The sequence below is a fragment of the Mirounga angustirostris genome, unplaced genomic scaffold (assembly GCF_029215605.1).
Source record: "Mirounga angustirostris isolate CCGP_5_RB_7025 unplaced genomic scaffold, mMirAng1.0.hap1 SCAF_4, whole genome shotgun sequence".
Taxonomy (NCBI): Eukaryota; Metazoa; Chordata; class Mammalia; order Carnivora; family Phocidae; genus Mirounga; species Mirounga angustirostris.
In genome coordinates this window covers 99847725-99869121 of record NW_026991712.1, presented here as the reverse complement: position 1 = coordinate 99869121, position 21397 = coordinate 99847725, and the positions used below count along the sequence as shown (strand labels likewise).

Below are 21397 nucleotides of genomic sequence, written 5' to 3'. Positions count from 1 at the left end.
TGGGTAGCTGGGGCTCTGGAGCATTCGTATTCCAGAAGGAAGGAAATTACGATTTGTCAAAATGACTTAGTGACTATTACTGTCTCCCAATTTAATTCTTGAAACAACTCTGTGATGCATTATCCATATTTTTTAAGTGAGGACCTTGAGGCTCAGAGGTTAAGGAACTAACTTGTCCAGGGTCCCAAGATTCAAGATTCACTCATTTATTCAGTACATATGCATTGATCGTCTACCATGTGCTAACATTTACCAAACTAAATTAAGACCAGCCCCTGCTCTGAAGGATTCACTGTTTATTTGGGAGATAGACACAGAACATATGATGCTCTCAAGGCATAGAGGAGAGTCCCTAACTATTTTTTCTTAAAAGCCAGGAAAGTCTTCCCTGGGTGGGGGGTGGGGGGTGAGAGGGGGTGGCACTGAGCTAATTTTTAGAGGATGAATAGGAAATTACGAAGCAGAGGAGGTAGGTAAAGACACTCTAGGAAAAGAAAATGACTTGCTTGAGTTTATGGCATTGTTACAGGGCATGAATACCAAGTAGGTGGTATTGTCATTTTAGGTTATTTTTCACATACTCTAAACATTACTGTGAAATTAAAATTTCATCTCTTTCATTCTGTAATTGAGCTATATTACACAATTTCTGATAAGGGATACAAAAACATTTTCAGAACAAAAAGGGGTAACAGAATAAAAACTGACACTACTAAGCACTCAGTGATTATTTATTCAACATGACTGAGTTGTCTAGGGAGACTTAGGAGAGCTGCCAAGGCCCAGCTAAGATTTTAGATTGTAAATTTGCCTTAATATCATTCATTCCCCATCGTTAATGAATTTTCTCCATAATGCTTAGTTGCCCCAGTGTTTGAGCAGTTCATGAAGAAGGCTAAAATTATCCCGGGTTGGGGCTCTTCAAGGTTTTGGAGACTACAGAACAAGGGGTGCCAAACTGAAGGTATTGCTAAAAGGGTTATGGCCCTGAAGTCAGGCTACGCAGGAAAAGGGTGGAGCCCGAGGGAGACTGAGGTGGGGGGAAGGGAAGAGGCCACAGGCCAGGAGCTCTGAAGGCTGGAGAACGGGTCTGAAAGGTGGAGGGATGGAGACACTGTAATCAGGCCACCTGTGAAAGAAGAACAAAGGACCTGGTATGAAAAAGGTAGGACAGGCCGGCATGGGTCATGATGAATGATTAATGACTGTGACTGTAGGCTCCATTCTTTGTAAGTGTATTTGTTTTGCATATTACTTTTTCTTATGGAATATTGAATGCATGGGGGGGGGGTTTCCACTATTATTTTACATTATTTAAAAATCCAGCCTTTGGTAATTGAAGAGGTAGGTCTCGGACAGACTGCAAAAGGCCTTGTATTACCATTCTAAGGAGTTTGAGCTTTATCTGGAAGGAGCTGTGGAAGTGTTTTAAATCAAGGAATAACATGTTCACATGCACACTTCAGAAGGACCACAGTGAAAATAGCACGGATAGAGGGAGGCCGACTAGTGAGGAGACTCTTGTGGTCATAAGGTACAAAGAAGACCAAACTGAAGTAATTAGTGGAGGCTGAGAAGAGATGATGAATAGGAAAAATATGAGAGAATCTGTGTGATTTGGAAATTGATTGGATATGGAGAAATGCAAGTAGGGAGGACCCAGAGGCAGCATCTAGGATTCTGGTTTTGGTTACTTTATGGACCATGATGGCATTCAGAGTTGGGGAATACAAGAAGAAAGCAGATTTGGGAAAAAGAAGATGGCTTTGGTTGGGGATATATTGACCTCAGTGTACTTGCAGGACACATACTTGAAAGTATCCCCAATAGGGGGTGCCTGGGTGGCTCAGTCAGTTAAGCATCCAACTCTTGATTTGGGCTCAGGTGATGATCTCAGGGTCCTTGATCTCAGATCAAGCCCCATGTTGGGCTTGCGCTGGGTGTGGAGCCTACGTAAGATTCTCTCTCCCTCTGCCCCTCCCCCACCCCTACCCCTATTCATGTTCTAGATAGATAAGATAGATTGACAGATGATAGATTTTTTAAAAAGAAAATATCCCAACAGGATGTGCAGTTTTGGAATTTAGGAGATCATATGATAAAAATAATCTATAAATTAAATAGGTTTAATGGTAATCTTAAATGTCTGTTCAAGGACCTGAATAGCCTGAGGATTCTATTGAGATAATATAGTAAGAATTTAAGAATTACCACATAGCATATGTACACACACAATATATTCACATTTACACGTGTGTACATACATGTATAGTTTTATATGTACATATATGAACATGCACACACTAATAACCACTACTTTGAAGTGTACAATTTGTTTTATATTGCTTTACATTTTTTTGTTACTGTTGCATCTGGCCAGTTTAATGTTTTATATAGATTAAAAAGATAAATTCTGTAGATTAAGGCAGCTAAATGACAATTATTGAACTGTCACGAAAATATTAAACTGTGGTGTATTTAATGTGTAGCATTAGCCCCCCACCCAAGATGTCTACGTTTTAATCCCCAGAACCTGTGAATATGTTGGGTTAAATGGCAAAGGAGAATAAGGTGGCAGATGGAATTAAGGTACTAATCTGCTGACCTAAAATAAGGAGATTATTCTGGGTTCTCCAGATGGACCCAATATAATCCCAAGGGTCCTTAAAGGGGAGAGGTATAATTCAAGGGAAAAGGTAATTGGAAGAGTATCAGGGTCAGAGGGAAATGAGAACTACAGGACAGTTAGAGAGAGATGGGACCTTTCTGGCTTTGAAGATGGAGGAAGGAGTCATGAGCTAAGGAATGCAGGTGGTCTCTGGAAGCTGGAAAAGACAAGGGAAGAAATTCTCCCCCAAAGCCTCCAGGGAGGAATGTGGTCCTGCCAACACCTTGATTTTAGTCCAGTGGAACATATGTCAGACCTTTAACCTACAGAAATGTAAGATAATAAATTTGTGTTAAGTCTCTAAGTTTGTGGTAATGTGTTACAGCAACAAGAGGTAACTAATATACTCAGGCTAACTAATTTTTGGTCATCTTTATTTTGGAAATACTTTTCTAGTTTATTTTAGTGATCTTTATTTTGGAGGTACTTTGCTAGTACGTTTTGAATTTCAATGAATACAAAATAACAAAGAGAGAATTGCCATATAGTGGGTCAGTTTCACTGTCCCTTCACCCACCTTCCTATTTTACCTCAGGTCACCAAGGGATAGTCTCTAGGAGGATGTGTTTTTGTTTTGTTTTTTTTCTAGACTATCAACCTTAATAGGTTAGGGATGTTTTATTTTTAAAAAAAAAGATTCTTGTTAGAACTCAGACTTGCCCCTCCCTGCTTCACAGCCTCCACATGGAGAGAGGAGCCTTGAATTAGCCAATGAAAATATACCCATCACCTACCCCAGAGAATCCAGCCCAAAAAGCAAATCTAAACAACTGGAGTTCTTTACAGACTCCCCCTGGGGCAGGTGAACTGTTTACAGAGAACCATGGGTACCGTTTATAAGACGTTAGTAGAGCCAACAAGAGAGCTTAGGCACTGGAGCAGGAAGCATGATACAGCCTCACAACCTCGGGCACCAAGGGGCTTAATGCACCCCCTCTGTCTCCCTGCATCGTCTGAGTTGACGGCTGAAGCATCCTCCACTGATGGTGCCGGGGACACACGGACAGAGCCTCTCTCTTTCCCACACTCCATGAAGGCAGTGCCCTTTCTGGTCTCACATTTTCTGTTGAGTAAAAATCCTTTTTCTCCCCCATGAATCCTATTCCAGTTTTGAGGAAGCTCGTACAGTATTTGTTGATTTTTATTACACTCACCCTCAGAGGTAACATTAAGCACGCACCTTACTAAGGCTGTATACTGACCCCACATCCAGTCTTTAACACTATTTCAAGCTTTCAGATTCACCCATCAATCAAGTTCTGATCCTTAGAAATATTTATAGGCCTCCTTCTACATCGATGTCTATACCAATTGCTGGTGAATCTGAAACTCTGGAAGAAGACAGAAAAGGTGGAGAGACTCTCAAAATCCATCTTGGAATAGCAGGTACGGGTGTGTGTGGCATACTGGTTTTTTCGTTTGTACTACTTGACATCCTAAAAGATTCCCAAAGTCCCACCCAGATTTAAAATTCTTTGGGTAGATGGCTTGATGAAATGGGCCAATACTTATCAGCGGAGTTTTAATTACACAGTTTTTGGTTAAGCCAATGCTTCATTTGTCTGAAACAGATTGCCCTGACAGATTAAGAGCTAAATGTTGCAGTGACACACCGCCCCCCACCCCCCAATTGTGTACTTCGGCAGGAGTTTGCCTATTCCACATGCCCAGCAACCTGTCAGGTGTTGCTTCTCCTCCCTGGATCACTTTCCTCTGTCAGTGGTGCCCAAACATGAGTGTACATCAGAGTCACCTGGTGGGCTTGTTAAACGTGCAGCCGGAGGTTCTGATTGGGTGGATCGGGGTTGGGGCCTAAAAATTGCATTATTGAGTTCCCAGGTGACACGGATGCTGCTTCTCTGGACAGACTCCCAGCCACAGTCAGAATCTGCTCCAGGAGTTAAAAGCAGGGTGGGGAAAATGTTAAACTGGCTGAAGAAAAAAGACTTCCGGAGCTTCCTTTCTTCTCTTCTTTTCTTTCTTGTGAGGGAGGTTATTATTTGAAAGCATGAAAAGAAAGGTGTAGTGATGGGATTAACATTTTCATCACCTTTCTAGATATGCAAAGATAAGGTTTCTTGTTGATAATAAGGACTACAGTTCTCATGATTTAGGATCAATCCTTTGCATACTTTTAAACTTTCCGTTAGCTCCTTCTCTTTGGTATTTAAATATTCTGAATTCTTTATTTTTAAAAAAACTCACTGGCCCTACATCCTCCGTCTACTGCTCCTCTGTGGGTTCATGCTCTTCTTCCTGCAGCCTCCCCTCCCCTGCTTCTCCCCCCTTCCCCTTCCCTCTTTCATGCCTTTTAGAGCCAAACTTCTAGGAAGAATACTGTGCATTTATTCCTAAACACATGTGACACCTGGCTTCTGGCTTCTGCCCTGTCTTGATTATGTCTCCAGTAACATGACTGTCAAATCCTGTGGGCGTTTTTTCTGCTCTCACCTGACTTGGCCATTTACTCTTTCTTGAAGCCTTCTTTTCCCTTGGCTCCCTCCTCTCTGACCTTTCCTTCTCTAGCATCTTGGAGGCTCTTCGTCTTCTCCCACCTTCCTCTTAAATACTGATGTTCCAGAGTTCAGTTCCCTCTACTCACCGTCCCTGGGCAATATACTCTATACCCTTGGATTTAACTATCACATTCATGTAAATATGAATCGAACACTTCGGTTTACAAATCTGTGTTGCCTCCAGACCTCCCTCCTAAACGCCAGGTGCACATTTCCAAATGCTTTCTGGGAAGGTCCACTTCATGTTCCCTGTTCTACTGAAATGCTTCTGTTTCTCCTCAGCCATACTCCACGTTCTTCCAGATCAGATCAGGTCTTACTTGTCTTTGTACCTCCAGCGTAAGGCCAGGGGCACAGGAACAATCCACTGCATGGTGACCTGGCGTCCTCAGGGTCCCCACACCTGGCACAAGTCTTCCCAGCCCTTCCTCCTGCATCTTCTGTCTCACTTATCCTTGCGCACTCGAGTACTCGCCAGTCAAGCCCTGCCGCTCATGCCTGCGAACCACCTCTCTCTCTCAGCTGGGTTCTTGTGGAAACCTTCACTCCTCCACGCCCTGTCCATCCTGGGGCCTGGATGTAGATTAGTCACATCACACCTTTGCTTAAAGCCAGTGAATTATTTCCTTCTTTAAACGCATAGAAAGTCCCTCGCGACCAGGCATCTGTTCATCTCTCTTTTCCCTTCAGTCATATCTGCCCAACTACCCAGTGTTCTGACTGTACCAAGCTGTCTGCTCTCTGCAAATGAGGCATGCTTTTCCCCACCAAGTCTCGCCAAGGAGTTGCTATACGTGCTTAAAGACCTCGAGGTAGGGGCACCTGGGTGGCTCAGTTGTTAAGCATCTGCCTTCTTCAGCTCAGGTCATGATCCCAGGGTCCTGGGATGGAGCCCCGCATCGGGCTCCCTGCTCGGCGGGAAGCCTGCTTCTCCCTCTCCCACTCCCCCTGCTTGTGTTCCCTCTCTCACTGTGTCTCTCTCTGTCAAATAAATAAAATCTTTTTAAAAGGGTGGGGCGCCTGGGTGGCTCAGTCGTTAAGCATCTGCCTTCAGCCCAGGTCACCATCCCAGGGTTCTGGGATCGAGCCCCGCATCAGGCTCCCTGCTCAGCGGGAAGACTGCTTCTCCCTCTCCCACTCCCCCTGCTTATGTTCCCTCTCCCACTCCCCCTGCTTATGTTCCCTCTCTTGCTGTCTCTCTCTGTCAAATAAATAAATAAAATATTTAAAACATAAAAATAAATTTAAAAAAAGACCTCGAGGTAGCCTCCTCTATGGGATCTTGCCCCCACTACCAGGTAGTGTTCGATGTACTTATCCTTCCAAGCTCTTAGTAACACTTTCTCAGTGCTTGCCACATTGTATTATAACCACTTCTACCTCTAAACTCTGAGCATTTATTTTGTACTCCCTTTATCTTTTTTTTTAAGATTTTATTTATTTATTTGAGAGAGAGAATGAGATAGAGAGAGGAGGGAGGGTCAGAGGGAGAAGCAGACTCCCTGCTGAGCAGGGAGCCCAATGTGGGACTCGATCCCGGGACTCCAGGATCATGACCTGAGCCGAAGGCAGTGGCTTAACCAACTGAGCCACCCAGGCGCCCCTGTACTCCCTTTATCTTATATACTACTGGGCACCTGACTTGGTAAGAGCTTAATAAATAATTATTGAATGAATACATTTTGAAAACCAATAGATAAATGAATTAAAATCTGAGCCAACTCTCAGAATAAAAGGTTAGTCCTATATAATTCCTGATATGAACCAGTACTTTGGGTTTCGATCTTGCTGTAGCTCATTTTTGTTGTTTAGAACCACTGTAAAGCAGGCCCAGGGATGCTGGTTTGGATTCCTATCTTGTGGCCCATCCAGAAGTGAGAAACCTTTGCAGAAGGGCCAGGTCACTCCAGTAGCCTCCTTGTTGGGCAGCATTCCTTGGTCCAGCTGCATCCAATATCATCTATAGACCTGCTGCTATAATTGCTGTGTTACTCAGTTGGTTTCCTTTTGCCTCTAAGTGAAAAACAGTTCTAGTTTCCAAATATTTCACACTAATGAAAATCACCACAGTTTTGCATTCTGAGGAAGCTGGTTCTGGAAATATATAATTGGCATCTGGAATATGCATATTATCAGGGAATGGCTAGAAATGACTTTGACCCTGGGTTGGTTTTTTGGTTTGGGGTTTTTTGGGTTTTGTTTTGAGTTTTTTGGGGGGTTTTTTTGTATATTTACTTTGAGACTAAATACTATAATCAATTCCTGAGAACTTGTATTCTCACTGCTACATTCCATGCTGTGTTGATTTAAACCACAGACATTTGCCCAAATTATAGCCTAGCATTAGCAATACTAACATTAAAGTAACGGAGTGCTCTTTAGTTTACTGCTGTGATGGATTTTTTGAGAGCAAAAGATTTCCTCAGAAAGCACACAAAAACCTGGATATTTTGTGAGTATAAGAATACATCCGACTCACTTTTATTAGAGAAATACTGAATGTCAAAGCTGAAATGGTTTTATTTAAGAGAGTGCTGTTAAATCTTATGAAAAAAAACTTCAATAAACTAAGTTTTTTGTATTTCTTGCAATGCAGTTGACATTGTACCAATTTAAAAGGGTCTCTTTCACTTTGTAACTAATTTTTCTTGATAATGAACTTGGCAGTTTACAAAATCTGCAGATGAGAATACAAATTGACCATTGACTTGTCGGCAGTCATAGTAACACTGTGTATGACATTGCAGATCTTTCGGCAAAGAGTGCCTCTGTTCCAGATGAACTTGGTGCCTGTGGACATTCTAGAACATCAAGCTATGCAAGCCAGCAGTCCAAAGTATCAGGTAGAGGCTAACAGTGAGGTTGAAATCCTTAGATATTTATTGCTCTAAAGGATTAATTGAAATTGCTGGGGTGTGGAAGAAGAACGCTTGATTGCAGCGTATTTGATGTTAGTGTTTTATCCAGAGCGCTTTTCTCTGACAGGGTATAGCTCGTGCCACTCCCGGTCATCCAGTTTCTCTGAGCTCTGTCACAGGAGAAACACCTCAGTGGGAAGCACATCAACGGGAATTGAAAGCATTCTAGAGCCGTGTGATGAAATTGAGCCAAAAACAGCTGAACCAAACCTTGATCCAGCCAGCAAAGAAGATACTGCTTCGGAACTGCTCACCAGGTATCCTTTCAGTCTGTGTTTAAATGGGGAGAAAAAAACAACTTTGTTCTCATAAGAAAAAGGAGGGGGAAAAATTTTTTTAATTATTTTCCAAGATGCCCAGTGAAGCAAGATTCTGTAGAATCTCAGCTGAAGCGAGTCGATGACACCAGAGTGGATGCAGATGATATTGTGGAGAAAATCCTACAGAGTCAAGACTTCAGCCTTGATTCCAGTGCCGAAGGTATATGAGTAATATTAAATGTGCATAGATGTCTGCAACCCAGGTCCGTGTAGTCCGTGTGCTCACCAAGGAAGGGGCCCTACATCACCCTGACTGTTGCACGTCGATAAAATGAATTTCATTGCCCATGAAAAACTGAAGATAACTTTGTAGCTCATTTATTTCCAGGAATGGATATTAAATTGGGAAAAGAATGAACCTGAGTTTAAAAACATCAATTTTGATGAGAGGTTTTATTGTGTATGCTTCAACGTCCACCATGTTTATATACCTTATGGACGATGTCTACGTCTGTTTTGACATAACTGGACACTAGGACTTCACATCACTGTGTAATTTGGAGGGTTGGGTGGTGATCTTGAGATGATAGTGAATAATAGAATCCTTTATTCCTTCCTCAACATTTTCACTGAGGCTGAAAATTTACATGCCACCAGTTTGAAAGGTGTAATTATCCATGCTGGTGTGAATAGGGAGCAGTTAACAGTGGACTTAGTTTTACTATGTAACTGGTTGTAAAGAGAAATAATTAAACCTTACTTGTGGAAATTTATAGGAAGAGATGTCTTCTTTACTCAGTTTTAAAGAAAAATAGCTTTAGGGAAGTTGAGAAATAACTATGAGGATATCTTCTAAATTGCCTGTTTGAAAAGATGCGTGCAGTTTTTTAAGTTTTTTATTTCTTTAATAAAACTGAAATGTAAAATATAAATGGAGTACAATAGGAATATTATTTGATGACAATCTAGTAAGTGTACCTATAACAAGTATTTTAAATGTGAATTGCAGAAGAAGGCCTGAGGTTATTTGTGGGTCCTGGGGGAAGTACGACCTTCGGCAGCCATCATCTTCCAAATAGGTATGTAGTCCAGACAGTCTCTTAAAGAATACACTGCCTTTTTCTTTTAAATGTTCTTGAGTGGAAGATGAAGGGTACAAAGTTTGTATTAGACTGAGGTTAGAAAACACATACAGTGCTTCCATAAGAAGAATTACAGCTCTGAGTTTTCCTTGAGTATGTCTGAAATTGTTTTATAAGTTTATTTGTTGATTTTTTTTTTTTTAAGATTTTATTTATTTGACAGAGAGAGACACAGCGAAAGAGGGAACACAAGCAGGGGGAGTGGGAGAGGGAGAAGCAGGCTTCTCGCCGAGCAGGGAGCCCGATGCAGGGCTTGATCCCAGGACCCTGAGATCGTGACCTGAGCCAAAGGCAGACGCTTAACGACTGAGCCACCCAGGCGCCCCTATTAGTTGATTTTCTTAAGTGTGTTTTTAGAATGTATTAGTAGAGGACCAGAAGAGCATTGGGCAAGATGCAATGAAAAGGGATGTTTAGAAAAGAGTTCTTAGGGGGCGCCTGGGTGGCTCAGTTGGTTAAGCATTTGCCTTCAGCTCGGGTCACGATCCCAGGGTCCTGGGATCAAGTCCTACATGAGGCTCCCTGCTCCACGGGGAGCCTGCTTCCCACTCTCCCTCTGCTGCTCCCCCTGCTTTTGTACTCATCCTCTCTTGCTCTCTCTCTGACAAGTAAGTAAAATCTTAAAAAAAAAAAAAGTTCATAGCCTGATATTTTAGAAAGAGCAAAGCAGAATTACCTTTCAGTCAGTGATCTTGTCTGTTGTGAGCAGTTACACAGCCACTCAGCAGCAAACACTTAGTATTAACCTTTTTTGTACTCCCCTCTTCTCCACCCTACAAGAGTCTAACCTACATACTAAGAATAGCTCAGAAAAACCAAACATCATTTTGGGAGTTACTCAGATTCAGATGAAGAAAAGGCACTTTTCTTTGCCAGACTTACCATTCAGATTCCCAGCCCTGCAGCAAATAGTCATGAGCACTGATGCTCAGAACACTTGAGGAATTCTGATCTCTGCCCTGATGTGCACCCCCGATACTCAGTATTTCCACGTAATATTTATGTAGAGTTCCAGGATAAGTCAGAGTTGTGTTAGGGAGCCCTCCTTGGTCCGAGACAGTTATTTTATTCTCTAATGCTCACAACCTCAAAGAATGTCTCATTCATTTGTTCCACCAGTACTAGTCTTATTGAGTACCTCCTATGTGTCCAGCACATCGCAGGGTCCAAAAGATACGAAGCATAACAGTAAATACCTACAATCAGATGTGATAGGTAGGTAAGAGAGGGACATACAAAGAGACTATGAGGAAATAGTTCATTTGAACTGGGGATTTTAGAGGATGTAAGCACAATTTATAGTTTTCATTACCTCTCCCTGACTTATCCATTCATTAAATTCAGTAACTATTTATTAGGCCAAGTCATGGGTAAGGATGCAAAGCAGAAAGACCCAGCTCATCCTCAGCTAACTTGTGTTCCTAGGGTTGGCAAATTACAGCCTGTGAGCCAAGTTGGCCCACTGCCTATTTTTGTAAAAATAATTTTATTGGAATACAACAGCACCTATTTATGTATTACCTATGGCTGCTTTGATGCTCCAGTAGCAGAGTTGAGTAGTATGTAGAGATCACAATGGCCCACGAAGCCTAAAATACTTATTCTCTGTCTCTTTGTAGCAGGTGAGATAGAGAAACTAAAATTTATAGCAGTATAGTAAGTACTCTAATATAGAGAAGTAGAGGAAACTGAGAGAAAAAGATAGGGGGAATTGTGTAATTTGGAGGGAAATGTGCATAGATGTCTGCAACCAGAGAAAACCTCCTAGAAGGTTGACACCTGTAAAGAGTCTTGGAGAGAATTAAGAGGTAAATGGAGGTTAACAGGTGGATATGAGGAAGACAAATATTCCTGGTAATAGGTTCAAATAGAATGAACTTGTAGGTATAATAATTATATCATTATATAATAGTAAATATATGATAATTATAGATAACACGTACTGAGCATTTATTTATGTACCAGGCACATATGTGTTTCATTCAGTTCTTACATTATCTCTTTCAGTACTCACAAAGTACTATCATTAGTTTTTAAAAAGAGAAAACAAAGAGGTCAAAGAAATTTGCCCAAAGCCTTAAAACTAATAAGTGATAAAACCAAGATTCAAACTACTGTCTCTTTGAGTCTAAACACATTTGTGATAGCTAACTATCATACCTTGATAGCCTGTGAATAACCTGACCTATTTAGGGAGTTGCCAGCGAACAGGTACTCCTGAAGAGGGGGCATGGGAAGGAAGCTGTGGGACATGAGGTTGGCAGCAGTCTCAAAGCCAGGTTGTAAATGGCCTCTATCACCATAACAAAGAGTCTATTATCTTTTTTTTTATCATGTGTACAGTTTGATCATTCTTTGCAGGAAAGTGATCTATCAGATGGGCATTTTAGAAGACTAGCCATAATTTGTAGCGGGATGGGTGGGTCGGGGGGAGATTGGAGCAAGGAGAGACTAGGAGAGGCATCTGTGAGGACAGTGATAAGTACGGTTGAGAGAACATGTGTTTTTGAGTTAAAGAGTTTGGGTTCATATCCTAGCCAGACCACTTTTGGGGCCTTGGTAAATCTTTTAATCTCAATGGAATTTTAGTTACCCCCATTGAAAAGTGGGGGTAATCATGGGATTGATTTAAAGAGTAAATGACATAATATACTCAGTAAGCTCTAGCAATTATCAATTTAGGTAGAAGAACCGCAAACAATACAGTTCCAACCAAAAGGAACCAAAATAGGAAATGCTCAAAGACACAAGCTATCTCTACTCTCATTTCAGACTGCTCAGGGTCCAAGTCAGACTTCCCACCCCTATCTGCTTTACTGATGTTATTAACCTCTGTAAGGCTTATTTTCCTCACCTGAAAAATGGGAGTGATAAATATTACCTAACTCATAGGATTTTACTGAGGATTAAATTAGATAACTAATGTAAAGTATTTAACACAGTGCCTAACACATGGACAGCTCTCAGTATATGCTGGTTATATATATTGTTGTTATTCCAAGGAAGGAAAAATGATTTCTATTTGAGAGATAATCTAGAACTTAGGATATAAAAGCATTCATAATTTTGAGTCCCGCCCCCTTTCCAAATGAATGTTAGAAGAATCATCACCCAATGCATGAAAGCCTAACGTGATAATTAGGGGTTGAAGTAGATGTCACATGCCACAGAAAGGCTGAGAAATGTTAGAGATCGTGTATTATGATGAAAAGAGAATGGGCCATGCAGTCAGACATGGATTCCATTCCTGGCTTAGCCATCATAACCCAGCTTGGCTATAATCCTGACAAATTACATCTCTTACTTGCCACCAAAAAGACTTATCGCTGGGGTTAACGACACAGGCTCTGGAGTTGGGCTCCCTGGGTTCAGTCCCAAGCTCCACCGAATATCAGCTGTGTGTCTTCAGTAAGTCACCCCACTTCTCTCTGCCTCAGTCTCCTTACCTACAAAATAGTGATGATAAAGGAACCCACCTCGTAAGAGTTATAAGGCTTAAATTAAGTGAGGTAAGACATGTCAATGACTAAAACAACATCTGGCATGCAGTAAACACTCAAAATACTTAATATGCACTAATTAAAGGTCTCTCTTGCAGAGTTATTGTGAAGTGCCCAGCATAATACTTGTATACGTAGGCTCTCCGTCACTAGTTGGTGTGATGAAGACAGACAAATGTGTTAGCATCAGACCTATTCTGAGAGAGAAACTGGCAGCACAAGATGAAACTAGAATCATTTACTCCGGCACTGAAGAGGCACAAGAACCATACATACCTAGTTAAGAAAGTGAACCCATGAGAATGAAGAGAACAGAGCAACAAGCAATAGAGACCTGGGGAGGAACACCCCCAGTAATCCCCTTGAAGCCTAGTGGGTACAGCCTGACCAGCTCAGGGATGCCTACAGAGGTTGCAGGGTTGCACCTCCTTGCTTGCCTTTGAGACATTTAGTTTCTGACAGAAAGTGCTTTCATTTGTTTCTATTCCTCTCTCTGATTTGTCTTTCATCTCTGGCCATTTTTAAAGATTTTATCACTGGTTCTTAGTAGTTTGGTTATGATGTTCCTTGGTGTGTTTTTCTTTGTGTTTATTCTGCTTGGGGTTCATGGAGCTTCTTGGATCTGTGGTTTACAGTTTTCCTCAAGTTTGGAAATTCTCCAGCCATTATTTTTACCTGCCCCTCCTTCTGTTTTCCTCACCTACAGATTCTAGCCCCCAGCCTCCCTGAGCTCAGAAAGAGTGACCCCTGCACTCAGAAAGACCACCTGGCTGTGTTGGGGTTCTCCCTGCCGTGCAGGCTGGAAGGACCCTGAAGGAAACCACTTTGGGCTTTCTTCACTGATTTCCCTTCTCTCAGGACCAGTCCTGTACTGCCTGTTGTCCAGTGTATGAAACTGTTATTTTACATGTGCTGTAAAAATGTTCTAGTTATTTAAAGCAGGAGGGAAAGTCCGGTTCCTGTTACTCCATCATTGCCAGAGTAGAACCATTTTAGGGCCTCTGAAAGCCAGTGTGCAGGGGCGGCGCTCAGCAAGGTCCCTTCAAATTCTGATTGTCTGTAGCTGTGAATGAATGTTCACTGGTGTTTTGAATGTTCCTGTTTCTTCTGCAGAATGAGTCTGTAAGAACAGGAGCCTCTGAGCAGTCAACTGAAAGGTCCAATTCAGTCCACAGTAGGCTGGTAACCAGTACATTACTCCCATTTTTTAGAATTTCCTCTTAAAATTCCATGTGGGAAGAGACCAGTCATGGTGGTTGCTTAAATACCTGTTTTAGTCACAAGGCTTGCAAATTTTAAGTTTTTAGTATTGTCCATATTTCATTAATACAGGTCAGTCAGTACCTGGAATATCAGGGCAAAGGCTAAGCTGCTATTAACAAAGATAACCAAAAATAGAGTGGCCAGGCTGATGAGACAGCTTTGCCTCAAAAGGTGACCCAAGGCCTCTCCATTTTGCCCTTCACCATCTTCCCTACCTGTTGTCAAACTTGGATGGCTACCAGTCCAGAGCAAGCAATTTCTCTTTAAGCAAGTGAGACAGAGTTGACACATCCCCATTCATGTGCCATGGGGCGGGGAACTAAAGTCACATGCCAACACCTGTCAACAAAGGAGTTTAGGAACTGTGGCCTCTAGCTGAGAAGTCTGTACAGCCTGTAGCCAGAACCATGAAGAAGGAGAGGATAGATTTAGGGGGACAACCAGCAGTATGCCAAACTGAGCTAATGAAGAAATAAACCCCTCTTCAAGATCACTTCACTTTAGGGGCACCTGGGTGGCTCAGTCGGTTAAACGTCCAACTCTTGATTTCAGCTCAGGTCATGATCTCAAGGTTGTGGGATTGAGCCTCCACGCTCAACAGGAAGCCTGTTTCTCTCTTTCCCTCTTTCCCTCTCCCCCTCTCCATCTGCCCTTCCCCCTGCTTTCACACACTCTCTCTCATAAATAAATCTCTTTAAAAAAATCACTTCACTTTAAATCTGTATTACACCGGTATAATTTATATTACTGACCACATATAAAGACATTGGCATGGGGCACCTGGTTGGCTCAGTCAATTAAGTGTCCACCTTCGGTTCAGGTCATGATCTCAGGGTCCTGGCATCAAGCCCCATATCAGGCTCCCTGCTCAGCGGGGAGTCTGCTTCTCCCTCTTCCTCTGCCCCTCCCCCTGCTCTTGCTCTCTCTCACTATCTCTCTCTCTCTCTCTCTCTCAAATAAATACTTGAAATCTTTAAAAAAAAAAAAAATGAAGACATTGGCATGTTGACTAAAAGAATTCTTTCTAGAAAGGTACATTAAGACAGCACACACTAAAAACAATCACCCATTAACTGCAAGGCCTGGATAAATTGCCAGTCAGTATATACTCTTGGATGAGATTGATTTTTAGGATTTACATATAAACAGGTTTCAAGAAAAGATTTCTTGCCACACGCTAAAGATTTAGGAACAATACTAGATTATTGTAGGAATAAGTGTGACTAGACTAATCCAACGTATTGATGATAAACATTTAATATTTCAAGTATTTTCTATCTGTGATCTCTTTAAACCGTGTGGAAATCAAATCTAGCCGAAAATGCCTAATGCACTATCTCTTTGAGGGCAAGGTTAACCAGAACAGTTTCAAGCATTACAGCTCAAGATCTTGAAGTGTTTTTTTTTTCCCCCTCCTGTTGTAGGGTGGGGTCCGGAGCTTATGAACAAGTTGTGATCAAACGCTAGAAGTCAAGCTGGTGAACTGAAGCTTCCCTGGGGGGTTGAGACGTGGGCAGTCAAGCTGTCGAGGCACTTCATTCAAGCACTTAGGAGAAAATGAACATATTTTACAAATGAAGCACGTTCCTCTATTAAGAGGAAAGCCAACACCGATTTCTTCTCGGAAAGTACCCACCACCATCCTGTCCCACCCCCCGAAAGGGAACATCAGAACTGTAGCATCCAGGTGCTGGGCCACGTGTTGCCAGCAGCAGACGGCTTCCGCGGTCACTGCATAGGATAATGAAAAGCCTGCTTTTTCTTTCAGAACCTCCAGGTGGGGAAAGCAACGCTATACATCTGAGTACAGCTCCGTACTGAAGTGTAAAACCTATAGTAGAGGTGCTCAGCAGGTTTGGGCAGTAGTAAGTGAATCATTTGGACCCTATAAATTCTGTCAAGATAGTTATAACCTCTTAAGGAAATCTCCCAGATGCTATCCTACCTACAGTATTGTACTGCTTAGTAACTTTTCTTGATTAAGTAATTGATATAAAGTTTGGGTGTTCATGTTTGGGGGAAAATGTTATACTACAATTTAAATGTGTAGAATGCTTAATTCTCACCGTATCCGTCACAAATGGAGTGTGTTTAAGTCTGAGATATGTGAATGAGTGTAATGCCATTATTTTGCAACACGTATTGTTACTAGTTAATGTTAGATGAGCTGCAGAACTCTACTAGCGCTATAGATGAGATTCATGGTAAGTTTAATATTTAATAGGTTAAGCTCCCATAAGCACCTTAAGAGCTGTTCTAACTGAATAATATCTGCTGGTTTCAGGAGTCAGAATTCAGAACAGGAGGAAAATTGTAGCATGGTCAGAAACAGTGGCCTTTTCTGTGTAAGTTCAGACTTATATCTGAAACTGAAAATTATTCCAAGGAGGTGGCAGATAAGACAGGGGACAGCTGCTTGACATTACTGACATGGACTCGTGGTTTTCTATTTTAAACTCCGCACAATGGGATACTCTGTTTTTTCCTTTACTGTAACAGTAGTTGTTTTGAGACAGTAGACTATAACATAATCCAATATAGCTTTAAAAGTAAGAATATCTGATCTGGATCCAGTTTAACAAGCTCAGCAGATAGACCATCTTTTTATCAGGTGGGAAGTTTTTCTGGTCTTACATGACAAGTTTTAATGTTCTTGGAGTCACTCAGTCACTGAAGAAAAATGCAGGTTCTATAGAACCAGTAATTCCCAGTCCTTACATTCAAAACCGTGTGCAGAAAAAACACGATACGTTAGAATAACTTTCGTCTAGGTATTTTTGTGTTGGCAAAGTCAGGGGAAAATACACTAAGAAAATATTTCAATGTCCAAATGTGGAGATCTGGAAAAATTCTGAGTAGTTCGTGTTAGGGTTTTAGATTTTTTTAACATTCCAAGGATTAGGTATTCTAAATTAACCCAGTTCTATTGCAAATAGATATTTTTAAAAAGGTGAAACCCCATTTTAGAATCTTTTGAATGTTGAGAGATAGAGTTTGAGTCATTAGTAATACTTTTGTTATTTTATTTTGACAAAGGAAAAAAATTGACCTGACCATTTTAGTCTAACCAAGGAAAACCGTTAGCTTAAGTGGTAAAGACTTGCTTGCTCTCTGTAACAAAGTGAGCTGATCCACCATTATATATTATTGGGGGGGGGGTCAAAGTTTTTAATAGAGATATGAAACTAGTGTTTACAGATATTTATGACATGTTTTAAGAACATATTTTTCTATTTTCAAAATATTTCTAGGCTATATTTTTTATTGGCACTTCTGCAAATAATTTTGCCATTTTGAAAATGATAAAAGCTATCAATTGTAAGCAAAGTTCAGTGAGGACATTCTTCAGCTATGTAAAAGGTCCTGTAATCCAGGCATTGCCCATCTTATCCTTGCCTGCCCTCGGCCTCCTGATACCTTTATACAAGACTGGCTCTCAGGATTTAAAAGGATATAGAAATATTTTTTTAAAAATGTGGAGATCTTGAAAAGCATAAAAATCATGCCCTCTAGGGCACCTGGGTGGTTCAGTTGGTTAAGCGACTGCCTTCGGCTCAGGTCATGATCCTGGAGTCCCTGGATCGAGTCCCGCATCGGGCTCCCTCTGACCCTCCCCCCCTCTCATGTGCTCTCTGTCTCTCTCATTCTGTCTCAAATAAATAAAAAATCTTTAAAAAAAAAAATCATGCCCTCTATAATTTTAGCAACCACCAGGTACATCTTGATTTACGTAGTAGGAAGTCATTTTAATAGAAACACTGATGAGGGAAAAGTCAGCAGAAGTCTGGATTCCTTTTATTTTGTGTGGCATTGGTGGGCATACTTTGCAATCACATTTATTTACAGTCCCCTGGAAATATTCGTTAAAGTTTGTTTAAATGTCTGCCTGGCTTTTCTGGTTTTTCTTAGAGCATGTACTGTGTAGCTATATTTTAACGATGTAGCTATTTTTAAAAATTGCTTTTTTTTTTTAATTTGGGAATTTTTATTTTTTTTAATTTTTAAATTTGTTTTATTGTGTTATGCTAGTCACCATACAGTACATCATTAGTTTTTGATGTAGTGTTGCTTTTTAAATACCAAGTGCACTTTTGGTTCCATTTGGAGTTGAGAAAATTAGATTCGAAAAATTAGATCTTAATAAATTGGTCTTTATTTAAAGTCAAATTTCAAATCACCCAGTCTTGGAGAATTTGCAAATGTATAACATTGTCTTTGTCTAATCCTATGCTAGAGAAAGATTAATGGTATATTAAAGCTATTTATTTGTGATCAAATAAGGAAGTCTTAAATACCCTGTTTGGGGGAAATACAGAGGCCGGTCCGAAGCCCACTTCCTGCAACTCGAGCTGGTAACTGAGACCAGAGAGGATGTCGGGTAGCGGGCAGAGCAGCCCTGGGCCATCAGTTTGCATTTTGATGGTTGACTCCCCTTTGAGGTGTGGAAGCCTTCCATATTCAGCAACTGTTGTGGATTAGTACTTTAAAATCTAAGTCTTGACCAAGAATCCTAAAGCCCACCATCCCATTCCAGGAAAATACCATCAGAGAAATGATATCCAAACTAGATTCTTGCATTTTGTTTTGCTTTTGCGGGAAAACTGTGAGCCATCAAGGTCCACCACTTAGCCCATTTGTTACTAGAAGGAAAACAAATCTTCAGCTAACCTCCAACCAAAACATAAGACATTCAGAAGTAATTTTAGACTGGGATTGCCACGCCAACTAGACCACTTTGCAAACTCAAGCTGACAGTATTAAATAAGTGCTCTGAAGTGTTAGGCTACGTAATACTTACATAATCATATAATAGTGCTTAAAAGAGACTGGGCTTATGTGATGGGGTTGCATTTTATTTCAACAGGTCTAACTGGGACAGTTCAGAAATTATACTTGGTCAGTTCTCTTAAATGGTACGTCATGTGAATATATTCAAGTACTGTAATTGAAATTATTAATGCCCCTTTCTGTGTTGGCTTAGGTACTATGCATAATTTTAATAGCTGAGATGTTTAAGAATATAAAGTCTAAAAATATAAAGGATGAAATAAATTTAAAGACTACTCTGGAAATAAAGGCCTTATTACCTTAGATACATGATTTTTCATAAGAGAATATATACACAGTATATTTTAAATAGTCATGTGGGTGGTCTCTACTCCCTATATGACAAAGTGGCAAAATTTTTTATTTACAACAACAACATAGTCTGCACTTACAAATGTTTATGTTCATCTTATATATATAACAAAATTCTCTTGCTGATATTCATTGACCAAATCCCATGCAGAGGAATACTTAGGATATATTGTTTGATTGTTTTTTGGAAATACATCTTATTCTGGAAGTTGATACAACTTGTGGGTAATCATGTAAATGTTTATGGAAAAAAAATTGTTATGGAAGTGATTCCATTAGTATTGTTCTAATACTTGGAAAATGACCTTCATACTTATATATTTCTTTGACTGTACAACTATAAATCCAGGAAGTTTTTACCCAAAAAAATTTATTGTATTTCTAATAATGTAAAGGTGAATCTTTTACCTGTTCAATAAAAATCATCTTAAACTTTACAATGTGTATACTTTAAAATGTCCGTTAAGATTCTGTCAGAAATCGGTCAGATTCTTGCCAAGGTAAGAAAACAGAAGTAAAAGGATCAGTATAACTTCACCCTGACGGTTTCCCCTCATTTATTACCAGGTGGTGTAGCACAGACTTGAATCCTCCAGTGAAAGACCCTTCTTTTGAACTCTGAGCTTCACCCTGCAGTGGAGGGAGGCGGGGGGTGGGGCATGGGCTCTAGAGTAAGACAGACCTGAGTCTGAATTCAGGCTCCCTTCTTTTTTTTTTTTTTTAAAGATTTTATTTATTTATTTGAGAGAGAGAGAATGAGAGAGAGCATGAGAGGGAGGAGGGTCAGAGGGAGAAGCAGACTCCCTGCCGAGCAGGGAGCCCGATGCGGGACTCGATCCTGGGACTCCAGGATCATGACCTGAGCCGAAGGCAGTCGCTTAACCAACTGAGCCACCCAGGCGCCCTCAGGCTCCCTTCTGAACCTGTTTCTTTTTTTTAAGATTTTATTTATTTATTTGAGACAGAGAGAATGAGAGACAGCATGAGAGGGAGGAGGGTCAGAGGGAGAAGCAGACTCCCCGCCGAGCAGGGAGCCCGATGCGGGACTCGATCCAGGGACTCCAGGATCACGACCTGAGCCGAAGGCAGTCGCTTAACCAACTGAGCCACCCAGGCGCCCTGAACCTGTTTCTAATCAAGGATGGAGATAATACTATCACTGACTCTTCTGTGTTATGAGCAAGAACCCATGAACTATTAGGAATATACCACAGTAAGCACTCCTATTGGGCCAAAATTGGCCTTTGTGCAGCATCTACATACATACATTCTAGTGCTAGACACCTAGAAGATGGTCAATAAAGAGGCCACCATTAGAGGGTAAGATCCTCACGGAAATGATGCTCAGTGCCACCACTGTCCAGACTATTCCTCCCTTCGACTAGGTCCTCACAGGGGAACAGCGCCAGCACATTCCCTTTGCTGATACTCAAATGACAATAGCCATGTAAAGAGCAATGGGGTTCACTGTGGGTTTGCACACATATCTCTCTCTCTGCAGATTGCCATGCAGATGAGGAAAGATTATGTGCACTAAGCAGCAAGACCCCGTGGGATGGGGATCACGGTGCCAGATCACAGCAGAAGCCAGCAAGGCCTCTGATCTGCCCTCATACTCCCCTGCCCACATCTCAGGCATGGAGTTCCCAGGCCCAGCCTTTCCCCAACACCCAGTGTTTTTCTCTCCTTCCTCCCTCACATTTTACACCTTCATTCCTGTACCTACATATCACATACCTGGTATGGACAAATCTTTATGTCTGCATGATAGGAAATACTTGGTGGAGTTAATCCATCCCACATCACACAAAATGTAACAAAACTTTAGGAAGCAAACAGAAAAGGCTTACATTTGGACATTCCCTGAGTCGATGACATCTATTCCATATGGCCCCACATGACAAGGAAATAAAATGTCAAGAGACCTTCCTGCCTGAATTACATTAGTTCCTATGCACCTGACTTCTAGAGATTTCTCCTCAACCATTTCT

General features: G+C 41.2%; 1 protein-coding gene across 4 annotated transcripts in view; it reads left to right on the top strand.

Moving 5' to 3' along the window:
- EEIG2 (EEIG family member 2) overlaps positions 1-19838 on the top strand; it is an 86572-nt gene extending 66734 nt beyond the window's left edge. For all 4 annotated transcript variants that reach the window (XM_064588727.1, XM_045897073.3, XM_064588726.1 and 1 more), the window contains 6 exons: positions 3951-4054; positions 7932-8027; positions 8170-8359; positions 8455-8582; positions 9372-9441; positions 15692-19838. In XM_064588727.1, coding sequence (XP_064444797.1) covers positions 3951-4054; positions 7932-8027; positions 8170-8359; positions 8455-8582; positions 9372-9441; positions 15692-15734 — 631 coding nt within the window. In that variant the 3' untranslated portion in view covers positions 15735-19838. The remainder of the gene's footprint in view (positions 1-3950; positions 4055-7931; positions 8028-8169; positions 8360-8454; positions 8583-9371; positions 9442-15691) is intronic.
- Positions 19839-21397: the final 1559 nt, after the last annotated feature.